The sequence below is a fragment of the Panthera pardus genome, unplaced genomic scaffold, assembly GCF_024362965.1.
Source record: "Panthera pardus isolate Hobbes unplaced genomic scaffold, ASM2436296v1 HiC_scaffold_16, whole genome shotgun sequence".
NCBI lineage: Eukaryota > Metazoa > Chordata > Mammalia > Carnivora > Felidae > Panthera > Panthera pardus.
The window spans coordinates 54,182,968-54,197,477 of record NW_026526721.1 but is presented as its reverse complement, the minus strand read 5'-3'; the positions used below and the strand labels follow the sequence as shown (position 1 = coordinate 54,197,477).

The window sequence follows — 14,510 nt, the reverse complement described above, 5'->3', positions numbered from 1 at the left end:
TCCCAGTTCACGCACCCGCTCTCTCTCAAAATAAATAAACATTTTTTAAAAATAAAATAAAATCACAGACCTAAAATCTAATACATTTCCCACACATTTGAAAGTCTGCCTGGGGTTAAGTGTCTGACTTCGGCTCAGGTCATGATCTTACCAATTGTAGGTTGGAGCCCCAGTCCGGCTCTGTGGTGACAGCTCAGAGCCTGGAGCCTGCTTCAGATTCTGTCTCCTTCTCTCTCTGCCCCTCCCCCACTCACGCTCTGTCTCTCAAAAATGAATAAATGTTAAAAAAAAAAGTCTGCCTTCAGTTACAACTAAAAAGATAATGATGCCTTCAAACCTTTTTATCAGCTATGATTATCGTGCCTCACTTTTAAAATTTTCCATTACTCCCCAAACTATCCCTTCTGTTCTAGTTAAGATGACTTTCTGACTTTTTGGCGCTGACTTAGGTCCAATACTGAGTGTTGTCTTTTCCAATACTAATCCAAGCTGTTCTATATATAATGTGTTGACTAACAGTCCCTTTCACACTCTCTGAAATGCAGAACTCTCTGCCTTTATTTTGTAATTTAATTCAGCTTTGCATTTTTATTAAAGTAACAAATATAAAAAAGTATAGAAGATTTTTAGTCCTGGAGATCACTTCTACAAACTCTAGATCAAATAATCATTATAAACTTTATTTATTGCATTTTCATCTTTAGATAATAATTCCCTGATATAAAATGTAAGGGTTTAACTCTCTTTATGTAACTGCCTTCTCTTTAGCTCTTCCCAGAGTCTGATGTGAATGTTACTTTTTTTAAAATGTTAATTTTATTTTGAGAGAGAGAGAGGAAGACACAGTATCCGAAGAAGGCTCCAGAGACTGATGTGAGGTTCGAACACAAGAACCCGAGATCATGACCTGAGTGGAAGTCAGATGCTTAACTGACTGAGCCACCCAGGTGCTCCTAATGTGAATGTTACTTTGATGTTGAACAGATGGGCTCCTCTGCAGCCCTTTGTAGGCCTATTTTCAGCTGATCATTATATTGTGTTTTATTGCTAAAACAACTTGGGTTTGGTTTCTGATTTAAATATGTTTGCTTAAATCTCATATTCACTGGTACCATCCTTTTCCGTTTCCTTCCCTCTTACAGGATTATTTCCTAATGAGACTTCTATGCTTACATTTCACTGGATCTCAACGCAGACAAGCTTAGTCCGGCATTCTGAGCCATGGGTCACTCCTTAGTGTCTTTCCTGTTAATATATCTATTTTCTTTCCTCATCCATAAATTAATGACAAACACTTAAAAAGGTTACTTAATGCATTTCAATGTGCTCTGGATATAAAGGAAGTAGAGAGCTAATCATTTATGTGAAAAATAACTGTAAATACAAATTTCATCCCTTTTACTTGTCAGAAAAGTTACCACAATTGAAACTGCAGAAGAAAGCCTGCCTCAATCACAGCAGCATGTAAAAATGTATACCTCAGAATGCAACAAACTTATTCTGGCAAATTCAGAGTTAATCAGGAGATTCAGGAAAAAGAGAAAATTCAAACATTTTCTTTGTCATTATTTCCCCACTGATATCTCAAGAACCTATAATTTCTCTCTAAAACTCTAAGACTACTTCAGATAGATGTAGAAAATATTATAGGCCAAAGAAGCTTTTAATCTGGAATTTTATTACTTCAGATATTGGAAGATATTCAGATATATCATTTACATCTGAAAAATTATTATTTACAAGAAGCCTCGATACCTTCTAAAATTATTTTTTTAAAAACGACTATTAGTATATTAAAATTTCCACATTTAAAAATATAGACTTTTGAGGATTTTTTCTATGTAGTTAGGTTTCAGGATAATGAACAAAGGAAACTCTCCTCCCTCTAAGAATAATATTTCAGAATAAGAATTCTGTCATGCCATTTTAAAAAGCCAATATGATTAGACTTTTCCTGTGGCAGAATTTTTGTAAAATGTCACTTTATTTGACTGGTCTTACCTCATAGTGTAAACAGACATCACAGTAATTGTTCCAAATGTCAGCAGTATGAAATTTCTGGAACTCTCTCCTTATCTCATTATCCTGATAATTTTCTTAGGAAAATGTAAGTACATATTTACTATATTTGTCTTACGGTCATCATCTGTCTATGTACATAGAGTTGTATATACATAGAGCCCCTAAAGTTGTACAACCACATTTGTATATCTGGAATAAGACTAGTCTTTGCACAGAAAATAGGTGCTAAATGGAGTACACTGATATATCGGATAGGAACTCTCAGAATGAATCATATTTAGACATAGGTTAATTTTGTACAATACTCACTACTTAATTGTTTCAGTATCTCAAGACTAGTTTCAATAATGACCTAAATATATCTCTGAGATGAGAAGTAGGAAAAATGAAGAAGGAGCTGTATTCTTAGAAGTGGTTCTTAAAGACCTAACTGCTGGCAACTTCCTCCCAAGGAGCACGGATTCCCTTCTCCTACATGGTTCACTTCTTCAAGTAATTTACCTTTTTAAATTTGTTTAGCTTGAGAATTCTCAAAATAGCTCCCATTCCTCAGAAATAAAAGGTTGACCAATGCACCGTTTAAATTACTTGTGTCAAAAGTCTGCTCTTCTTAAAAGGGAGGAGAACTTCTCACTGAGAAGAGCCCAAGAGGTAAACTTTAATCAAAAGTGGGGGGGGGGGGGAAGGGAGGAAGCAGTCTTTACTATTTTTATCTATCTGTAAGTTCTATGGATGGATGTTTATTTATTTAAACGTGTTCCTGAGAGTTAGAAAGAATGGTAACAGAAGTTGGGAAGAAAACATCATTATAGTATAGTCTGTTAGAAAAGGTGATGCCAACTTTAACAATACAGCACATTCTTGGGAATCATGAGTCATACTGTCTTGAAAGGTCAAGTGTGCATTAGTATTCCAAAATTCAGCTTGGGATTCATGCTTGGGATACTCTACACCTAAGTGAGAGTCAGTCTGGTTCCTATTAGGTAGCAGCCATGTGTCAGAAAGGGAAATGACTTCCTGAGAATTCTAGTGTGTCAGGAAGTAAAAACATGCTGAATAACAAGTATGTAAAGGCACAAAGTGACATGTCAATTTTTTTCAGCTAGAGATTAGTACCACGTAAGTAACTACCAGAACACCAGTTTACATATTCTTTTGCTACACTGAATTGAATGGAATCAAAATAATTATGTTAAACTGAATATACGGTCACCAACTATGGATCACAAATGTAAACAACACATAATAATGGCCTTTGTGATATAAGTATCTTACATGGTATCTTCTAAAACCACTATCTGAATGAGTCCACTGTATGACATACTGGTAACTTTTTAAAAAAGTAGAAAATACATGTATCTGCAGTAGAATGAGATGCCTGCTATGTTGCTGTAAATAGCGATTCTGGTCGGGCTTGAAAAATCTCCATCTCAAGTAGCTGACGTCGGTAAAACAATATGACCTGCAGGTTAATTTGTCTGGCCTCTGTTAAATGGCCCTGGAAAAGCAAGAAATTTCACAAATGCAAACTATGCATGCTTAACTGCTACTACCTGCCCATCAAAACCATACCTAAAAATGTTTTGTAAAAGCAGTCCAGAAACTGCAAGAAAATAAGAGATCATAAAACCAAGGTCATGAGGGCCTGGGTCCTTTTTGTTTTCCATTTTAAAGAATAAAGCAATCTTGGAGTGCCATGTTTCATACACAGGAGTCTGGATTTATTCAGGTACCAGAGAGATTGACAATTAAACTCTCATTTTTTCACTAGCAAGTCTACATGAGAACATCACAAAAAACAGGGTATGTTATGAGTAGATGGAATGAGTCCTAGGACCTGCCCTACAGACCATGACACAATCATGGCAGATGCTAACATTCGGTATATTCCGTTTCTTTCTCTCAGGTTCACAGAACCTCAAAAATCTGCACCTGACTTGTTTGTGTCCTCTTGGACTTATTTATACCACTACTGTTATACTCAAGGCGCAATACAAAGCACAAATAGATCTTGACAAAAAGAAAAGAAAAAGAGAAGTAAAGTTTGCTTATGAGCTATAAACAGTGAAACTAAAAAACATTGTGAACAGAATACAGATGTCTGTGTTTTCAAGCCCCAGCGTGAGCAGAGCAGTCAGGGATGAGGACCACCTTACCTCTGATGTTCCAAGAGCATGTTCTCCAGCTAAAAGTAGCATGCTCAGGCCTCCCATCTGAGTAGGATCTAAAAAAGTCAACAAGAAATAAATCATCAATCCACAAGCATGAGGTACATACAATCCAGAGTCGAAAGGGAATACTAACAAAGACTCAATCCAACAGAACCATATATAACTTTTTATAGAAAACTTTCAAAACTCTTTATATAGCAATAACCTAGCATATATGTGCTTAAGTATGTACTCATACTTTTGTGAGCCTTTTAAATTCAACTATTGTCCCACCATTCCAACATAACCTGTTCTTCAGTTCCATAGCTGTTTAGAATATGAATTATCTTCTCATGTGATGTTTCGTGCCTTATTGAATGGGGAATTTAGATGGATTAAAAAAAACAAACCAAAAGAGTACTTATACTTAATGTCTACGAAGTTTGATATTGTCATTCTCAAACTGTTATTTCTACCATGTAAAATTAGGGCTGATACAAAAACCAGACTATATGAGAAACTACAGAACAGAGACAAATTTTATAAATGGGCCTTCCAAAATCTACTAGTGGGCTTCGTTGAAATAATCTTTCTCTAAAACTTTCAAAAACAAATTTACACTAGATAATTATGTATTTTTGATATTTTAAATCTTAGGAGTATAGTCAGGCCCTTCTTTGAAATACTTTTAAGATTTTAAATGAATCCTTTTTATATTAGTGAAGGTCTTTATTCTCTTCCTTCAATAACCAACGGAAACAAAAGGACAAAATAAAAACAGCAATGTGGTAGATCTACAATCCAGAGGTATAATTAAACAAGTTTTTGTTTTTTTTTTTAAGTAGACCTCATGCCCCATGCAAAGCCCAACGTGGGGCTTAAACTCATGACATCAAGACCTGAGCTACAATCAAGAATCAGATGCCCAACGAACGGACAGAGCCACCCAGGTGCCCCTAAACAAGTAAAGGATTAAAAACAGTAACAGACCTATATCCTTTAAGATTATCTTAAATGAATTAAGTTTTAGATCTGCAATGAAATAACATATATGACAGTGCCTAACTCAGTGCCTGTCCTAGTGCATATAGGTCCTAAATAAATACGGTTTTATTTTTAGTAATCTCTCCTAAATTAAAAATGAGAATCAGAAGCGCCTGGGTGGCTCAGTTGGTTAAGCCTCCAACTCTTGATTTCGGCTCAGGTCATGACCTCAAGAGTTGTGAGATCAAGTCCCACACTGGGCTTCATGCTAAGCATGGAGCCTCCTCGAGATTATTTCTCTTTGCCCCTCTCCCTAAAAAATAAACAATTTTTTTTTTTTTTTTAAAGAGAATCAGGCATACTCTTGCGTGAAGACACTGAGGTGTTTTTCTTTTCTGTTTAAAGATATGACCTTAAGTATATTCTTGTATACAATCTGTCTTACTCATGAAGCAACTCTGACCACATCTTGTATACAAATTTTTTTAAAAATTGAAAAAATAATCTGAGGTTATTAAAAAAAAAAAAAGAAAAAGAAAAAGGTTATCACAGGGGAAAACAGGCCACCAAATGATCAGGTGGTCTAGAAATAGCTCAGTGTTGGAAAGTAGCCACACAGGAAGATACACATACAGAAAACACAGGAACTCTAGCTTTTATGATGAAACAAGGCACTTTGCTGTTGTTTTAAGATTCCACTTTTGGGGCGCCTGGGTGGCGCAGTCGGTTAAGCGTCCGACTTCAGCCAGGTCACGATCTTGCGGTCCGTGAGTTCGAGCCCCGCGTCAGGCTCTGGGCTGATGGCTCGGAGCCTGGAGCCTGTTTCCGGTTCTGTGTCTCCCTCTCTCTCTGCCCCTCCCCCATTCATGCTCTGTCTCTCTCTGTCCCAAAAATAAATTAAAAACGTTGAAAAAAAAATTAAAAAAAAAAAAAAAAAAAGATTCCACTTTTAATTAAATGTTGAGTTTAAGAACTACTGTGCTTTGTTAAAATAGACACTTAAATCTGTTTAAAATTAAAATAAGGAGGGGGAAATAAATTTAAAAGAAAGTAAAATTTTAATTTGGTTCTTTAGGGCAGCTAAATACTTTTACAGCTGTCATTCTAGGGATCAGGAGGACTGGATGATTGCTTTCTAATAGAAATAAAAATGTTTTAGTTCAAATATAAAGTAAAATAGGAACATGCTCACCTGACGATTTATTTCAGTTATGTACCAATGTAACTTTGCTGTACAGATAATAAAACACAGACCAAAAAACTGCCATCATCCTTTACATTAATTTACACTTACATAATGTTATCTAGAACATCAAAAATATACAGATAGCATGCTTTCCCTTTACCAACAAGGCCTGTACTCAATTAAATTCTATAGCACTTTCCCTTCTTGGAAATCATACATCTAGCTGCTTTGGGATTATTGAAAATAGCAAAATCTCATGTGACAAGGACTAATGGAAAAACAGAAGAGGCTCCATGTTGAGGAAAAGCTTAAATTGTCCTTTAAAGACCCTGTAAGGATCCCTCAGATTCAAACAGCTAGGCACCATGTTTAAAAAAAAAAAAATTCAATGTTTATTTATTTTTGAGAGAGAGAGAGAAAGAGAGAGAGAGAGAGAGAGAGAGAGAGAGAGAGAGAGACAGAATTCAAAGCAGGGTCCAGGCTCTGAGCTGTCAGCACAGAGCCCGATGGGGGCCTGAACCCACGAACCATTGAGATCATGACCTGAGCCAAAGTCGGACACTTAACCGACTGAGCCACCCAGGCAGCCCTAGGCACCATGTTTTAATTAAAGGCAAACCTATTTGCTTTCATTGTGTTGTGAGAGATACCACTGGAAATATCACAACAGTGTTATCCACTATACATACACCATCTCAACAAGGCCATGACCATGGGTTACCAACATATGTCACAGACCCTCACAGAATGACACAAACTCAAGAAGGTGTTTTCTTTCCTTATTTTACTTTAAAAGAACATTGTTTTTGTAAAGCTGACCTGTAAAAATCTTGGTTGATGTCTAGGTCTCAGACAGTTCGATTTGTAGGTATGAAAGGCAGATAAATAAACTGTCAAAAATGGTATAAAAAACAGACATCTTTCATAGTTTTCGAAGGTTTCATAGCTTTATCTACAATTATTATTGGTTTGTGAAGAGCCATTGTATGAAAAACACCTACTGTTGTTGATTTAGAACTGGGAGCAAAAGCTGTGGAAGACAAACGATAATTAAAGGAATTCCGTTGCCAGCCAATCATCCATATAGTCTTTTATGATCCTGATGATAAAATGTTTTATTATGAAACACTGCAACTGATATAATCTGGAAAGTCCACAGGGCTCACCAAGACTGCTGGAAGGAGAACGAAACTACAGTTGTACAATGACAGCTAAAAGTAAGAGCCCTGCATTTTGATTCTTCTGGGATACATAGGAGGATCATTTTGGTGGTTTACCTAGAATTATACCATAGACACCTACATGACAACTACCTGAAGATTTTGTTTCCTCAGGATGCTATTATGTCAGACTGCATTTCTCCCCCCCCCCTTTTTTTTAATGTTTATTTATTTTTGAGAGCGAGAGACAGAGCATGACCACGGGAGGGGCAGAGAGAGAGGGAGACACAGAATCTGAAGCAGGCTCCAGGCTCTGAGCTGTCAGCACAGAGCCCGACACAGGGCTCGAACCCATGAACCGTGAGATCATGACCTGAGCCAAAGTTGGATGCTTAACCAACTGAGCCACCCAGGTGCCCGTCAGACTGCATTTTTTAGTGTTCATATATGACAACACCACATGCTTTGTTACACTATGAATCACACACTGAATCACTAAGTTTTTCTTTTATTTTTTAAGGATCCTGCATACACTTTTCCCTTAGTGGGTGCACCAATTTACAACAGTGCACAAGGGTTCCCTTTTCTCTACCTGTTCATCAGCACTTGTTCTTGCTGGTCTTTCTGATGATGTTCATTCTAAGAAGCTGAGGTGGTATCTCATTGTGGCTTTTTAATTTGCATTTTCCTATTGATTAGTGATGTTGAGTATCTTTTGAAGTACCTAGTTGGTCATTTGTACATCTTCTTTGGATCAATGTCTATTCAGGTCCTCTACCCACTTTTTACTTGGGTTTTGTTTCTGTTTTTTACTACTGACTTGTAGGAATTACTTACAGATTTTTGGATATTTGGATTTTTTATTTTGTTGCTTGTGCTTTAGGTGTCACATCCAAAAGAGACCATTACCAAGACCTATGTCAAGGAGCTTTATTCCTATGTTTTCTTCTAGGATTTCCATAGTCTCAAATTTCATATTTAAGTCTTTAATCCATTTCAAGTTAATTTTTTATGGTTTAAGATATGGGTCCAGTTTCATTTATTTTTCCATGTGAATATCCAATTACTCCAGCACCATTTATTGAAAAGACGATCTTTTTTCCATTTAGTATTCTTGGTTCCCTTGTCAGATATTGGTTGACTGTGTAAGTTTGGGTTTACTTATGGGACCCTGATTCCCTTCCATTGGTCTATATGTCTGTTTTTATGTCTTAATGACTATGGGTTTATAGCTTGAAATCAAAAAGTATGAGGCCCCCTCCTTTGTTCTCATTTCTCAGGATTTCTTCGGCTATTCAGGGTCTTTTGTGGCTCCATATAAATTGTAGGGGTGTCCTTTCTATTTCTGTAAAAACTGCCATTGGAATCTTGGTAGGGATTTCTTTATAGATGGCTTTCGGCTGTATTGTTTTAACAATATTAATTCTTTCAATCCATAAACGCAGAAAACCTTTCCATTTATTTGTGTCTTCTTCAATTTCTTTCATCAGTTTCTTGTAGTTTTTGAAGATCTTTTACCTACTTAAATTTATTATTATTTTATTGTTTTAACGCTATTGTAAATAGGATTGATTTAGTCCTTTTTCAGAATATCTGTTGTTAGTGTATAGAAACACTACTTATTTTTATATGTTAACCTCGTATCCTGCAACTTTACTGAATTCGTTGATTAGATCCAATAGTTTCTTGGTTAAGTCTTTAGGATTTTCCAAATATTAAGTCATGTCATCTGCAAACAGAAAATTTTACTTTTTTTTTCAAAACTTTTTTTTTCTTTATTTCTTCTTGCCTACTGCTCTAGCTAGCACTTCTAGTATGATGATGAATAAGAGTGATGAGTAGACACAGTTGTCTTATTCCTGACCTTAAAGGAAAAGCTTCCAGCCTTTCACTATTATGAGGCACCTGTGGGCTTTCTCTATATGGCCTTTATCATGTTAAGATACCTTTCTTCTGTGACTAGTTTGTTAAGAGTGTTTATTATGAATGGATGTTGGATTTCGTCAAGTGCTTTTTCTGGTCACATAGGTGTTGAACTATCCCTGCATCCCCAGGATAAATCCCACTTGATCATAGTGAATGATCTTTTTAATGTGCTGCTGGATTCAGTTTGCTAGTATTTTGAGAATTTTTGAATCTATTATTTGTCAGGAATATTGGTTTGTAGTTTTCTTTCCTAGTAGTGTCCCTTTCTGATTTTGGTATCAGAATAATGCTGGCTATCATAAAATGAGTTTGTGAATTGTCCCTCCTCTTTGATATTTTTGGGAAAGTTTGAGAAGAACTAGTGTTAATTCTTTAAATGTTTGGTAAAATTTACCAGGTAAGCCATCTGATCCTGGGCTTTCCTTCATTGGGAAATTTTTTATTACTAACTCAATCTCCTTACTCATAATTGGTCTATTAAGATTTTCTATTTTTTCCTAATTCAGTGCTGGTACGTTGTAGGTTTCTAAACATTTCTCCATTTCTCCTAGGTTATCCAGTTTGTTGGCATATAGTTGTTCATAGTAGCCTCTACTGATCCTTTGTATTTCTGTGGTATCAGTTGCAATGTCTTTTTCATTTATAATTTTTTAAATTTGAGTCTTTTATATTTTTTCTGTGGTTAGTCTGGCTATAGGTTTATTTTTTCAAAGAACGAACTCTTAGTCTCATTAACTTTTTCTCTTGTTTTTCTGTTCTCTATTTCATTTATTTATGATCAAATCTGTCTTATTTCCCTTTTTCCACTAGCCTGAGCTCTGTTTTTCTTTCTCTAGTTTCTTAAGGCACAGAGTTAGGTTGTTCTGGGGATCTTTCTTGCTTCTTAATGTGGGCATTTGTTGCTATAAACTTCTCACTTAGAACTGCAAATTCTGCAGTGTTAGGTCTCCATTTTTCGTTCGTCTCAAGAAACTTTTTTATTTCTCCTTTAATTTCTTCTTTGATCCATCGATTGTTCTATAGACTGTTGTTTAATTTTCATGAGTTTTTCAATTTTCCAGCTTTCCTCTTGCTTTTGATTTCTAGTTTCATGCCATTGTGGTCAGAAGACATTTGGTATGGTTTTAATTTTCTTGAATTCGCTAAGACTTGTTCTGTGGCAACACATGGTCTATTGTAGAAAATGTTCCATGTTTACATAGAAACAACCTACGTGTCCACTGATGGATGAATGAATAAAGAAGATGCGATTTAATATACACGTATATACACAATGATATATTATTCCGCCATAAAAAATGAGGGAATCCTACCATTTGTGAAGAAATGGATGCACACTGAAGGCATTATGCTAAGTGACATAAGTCAAAGAAAGATAAATGCTGTATGATCCTAGTTATATGTGGAATCTTAAAAAAAAGAAAATCACAAAGAAATCAGACTTGTGATTGGCAGAGAAACAGCGTGGAGGAAGGAAGAATTGGAGGAAAGGTGGTCACAGGTTTCCAATTACAAGATAAGAAAGTACTATGGATATAATGTACAACATTATACGTACAGCTGACACTGCTATATGACATACAGGAAAGTTGTTAAGAGAGTTAATTCTAAGAGTTCTAATCACAAGGAGAAATTTTTTCCCTCTTTTCCCTTTTCTTTTTTTATCCTATCTATAGGAGGAGATAGATGTTAGCTGAACCTACTGTAATCATTTCACAATATATGTAAATCAAACCATCAGTCTGTAGGTCTTAAACTTATACATTAATGTAGGTCAATTATTGGTCAATAAAACTGGATTAAAAAACTGGATCAGGGGCGCCTGGGTGGCGCAGTCGGTTAAGCGTCCGACTTCAGCCAGGTCACGATCTCGCGGTCCGTGAGTTTGAGCCCCGCGTCAGGCTCTGGGCTGATGGCTCGGAGCCTGGAGCCTGTTTCCGATTCTGTGTCTCCCTCTCTCTCTGCCCCTCCCCCGTTCATGCTCTGTCTCTCTCTGTCCCAAAAATAAAAATAAAATAAAATAAAAAAAAAAAACAAAAAACTGGATCAAAAAGGTGTTAATCCCAATATTGCTCATCCTGCTTTCCCAGGTTCCCCATACTGTAAATGGTTCATGCTCTCATTTTGAAGAAAATTTGTTTATAATGAATAATGAAATAGGAACCATATAGCTCTATACCAACTTCATAGTTTCCACCCTGCTCAATCTCCCAACTTCATCCTGGAAAATTTCTCTCTTGATTACTGCACTGCAACAGCCAGGGAAGACAGAGCCATGTGCAGAATGAATGTAAGTACTTTATTTCATGGTAATAAATGCTCTAGCATTCCTTACCACCCAAAGAGTATTAAAGGCCCCATAACAAATGGGGCCATCTGGAAGTTTTCATTTGCCTGGGTCATACAGGAATGGGGACAGAAGGGGGATGGCGGGTAGAATGGGAATTCCCTCTAAGAAACAGCTGTCAGATTCATCTCAGACTTGTGATGGAACTGTTCATATTCTTGCCCTTGAGGTTTCAGATCCTCAAATGATCAACATTAATTATGGCTTTATAAGAACCCATGATAACTAAGATACTTACTAGGATAGCTAATAGTGTATATGTATGTTTAAGCTACTTTGTTACATTATAAAATGACCTGACCTCTTAATCTCCACCTTGTGGTCTGCCTTTCCATAATGTCAATGCCAGAAATTCACATATATGTATGACTCTACTACTTGGTTCACACTTCCTTTAGTTATACATACACATTCTATGTATATCATGTTCCAAAACTTTCAGATATGCTATATTTGCAATGCTGCACACTGGTTATAAATTTTACTTCCTTCTCTCTCTTTCTCTCTGTAGATTATTTATTAAAAGTACTACCTAAATGTATTGCCTTATCCTTAAAAAAAAAAACAAAAACAAAAAACAGGTAGAGGAGCACCTGGGTGGCTCCGTCAGTTGGGTGTCTGACTCTTGATTACAGCTGAGGTCACGATCCCACAGTTTGTGGAATTGGGCCCTATGGTGGGCTCTGTGCTGACAGCACAGAGACTGCTGGGATTCTCTCTCTCTCTCCCTCTGCCCTTCTCCCTTGCTTGAGCTCTCTCCCTAAAAAAGAAAGAAAGGAAAAAAAAAAAAAAAGAACAGGTAGAAGATAGAAATAATGTCTAAACTCACCAGCCATTCCAAAGTTTAGCTGAGGCATTTCTTCGGTCTTTGCTTTCTTGGGGCTTGGCAAATCTCTTGAAGACTCAGATGGGAAGGCCCACAGTTTCTTTCGTGGATTAACAGTGGGTGTTGGGGATTTCACAGGCTTGTTTGTGGTAGGACACCATTTATAGCCAGGATTCGCTTTCATAAATGCATCTTTATACTATAAATAAAGAACAGATAAGATTTTAATTAATATATAGATTGAAAGTTTTAACAGACTTCATATCTCATCCCCCCTCCCCCATTACAAAATGAAGGAAAAATTACTTTCAATAACTTCTGTGGTTTTACTTATTGAATGGCAATCTCAGCATGCATTTAACTACTAGAAAGTTCATTTGTGGAAGAAGGGTACAGAGGCAGCACATTTGTTTCTTTCGACCCACATTTTTTTTTAAGCATCCAAAAAGCTGTCTTACCATGATTAAGAGGGAGTTATTTGTAAGGTAAAGACTGAAACATCAGAGTTCAAACCCTAGCACTATGTGACCAAAGAAGCAGAACATACCTCTCTGGGTCTCACCCTTAAGTTTCCATAAATTGAGAACAATATCACCAATATGTAGGGTTATTGTAAACAAGGGTGGGCAGCATGGCACCAACTTCAAAGTGGGTATCAGGTACACATTACAAACTGTAAGTCAATACCAGAGCCAGAAACCAGATTCTATTCACTGCTTAATTTGGTAAGTATGGCAAAAATTAAATCTGTGCTTTGACATACGGGTAAGGTAAATACAGGCACACTTAACAGAGCAAAGTGACCAGTTTGGGGATAAACAAGCTGAGATCAAGAGTGGGAGAAGGGGAACAAGGTAGGGAAAACTGATGTATAACTTTTTAGTTATTTGAAGACGCTGGGCCATGTAGAGGAAAGAGCACAAGCATACCTCAAAGATACTGTGGGTTTGCTTCCAGACTACCACAATAAAGGGAGTGTCCCAATAGAGCCAGTTGAATGGATTTTTTGGTTTCCCAATGTGTATAAAGGTTATGTTTACACTATACTACAGTCTATTAGGTGTACAGTAGCATTATTTTAAAAAATAATATATATTTTTTCACGTTTATTATTTTTGAGAGAGAGAGAGCAGGGGAGGGGCAGAGAGAGAGGGAGACAGAGGATCTGAAGTGGGCTCTGAGCTGACAGGAGAGAGCCTGAGGTGGGCTTGAATTCACAAACTGTGAGACCATGACCTGAGTCCAAGCTGGACGCTTAACCAACTGAGCTGCCCAGGTGCCCCCCCTCCTTTCTTTTAATAGATAGAGAAAGAGCAAGCAGGGGAGAGGGGCAGAGGGAGAGAGACAGAGAGACAGAGACAGAGAGCGAGAGAGTGAGTGTGTGTTATGGAGGCTCAATGCTCAGCATGGAGCCCAATGTGGGACTTGATCCCACGACGCTGGGATCATGACCTGAGCTGAAATCAGGAGTCAGAAGCTCAACTGACAGAGCTACCCAGGCTCCTCAATAATGAAGTATCTTAATTAAAAGTACTTTGTTGCTAAGAAATGCTAACCATCATCTGAGCTTTCAGCAAGCTGTAATCAATCACTGATCACAGATCACCACAACAAACATAATAATGAAGACGTTTGAAATATTGCAAGAATTACCAAAAGGTGGCAGAGACATGAAGTGAGCAAATGCTGTTGGAAAAAAAGGTGCCGACAGTCTTGCTGTAAAGAGCAATGCCATAAAACGTCATTTGGTAAAAAATGAAATATGTGTGAAGTATCAGCATAGTAGGATTTCGACTGCAAGTGTGAGCAGGCTAAGAGCTGCGATGTGTGGTGTTGCAGTTAATCCATCAGACTCTATGTCTTGGAGGTTTCAACCTTTACTGACAATATCCTCCCTTCCTCCCTTCCC

The 14,510-nt window shown here is 37.0% G+C and overlaps 1 protein-coding gene across 8 annotated transcripts in view; it reads right to left on the bottom strand.

Annotated features, from left to right (window-relative positions):
- The window catches only part of BBX (BBX high mobility group box domain containing), a 282,740-nt gene that overhangs the window by 73,091 nt on the left and 195,139 nt on the right, over positions 1 to 14,510 (bottom strand). For all 8 annotated transcript variants that reach the window (XM_019448262.2, XM_019448264.2, XM_019448259.2 and 5 more), the window contains 2 exons: positions 12,605 to 12,800; positions 4,179 to 4,246 (listed from right to left, as the gene is read on the bottom strand). In XM_019448262.2, the coding sequence (XP_019303807.1) occupies positions 4,179 to 4,246; positions 12,605 to 12,800 (264 nt within the window). The remainder of the gene's footprint in view (positions 1 to 4,178; positions 4,247 to 12,604; positions 12,801 to 14,510) is intronic.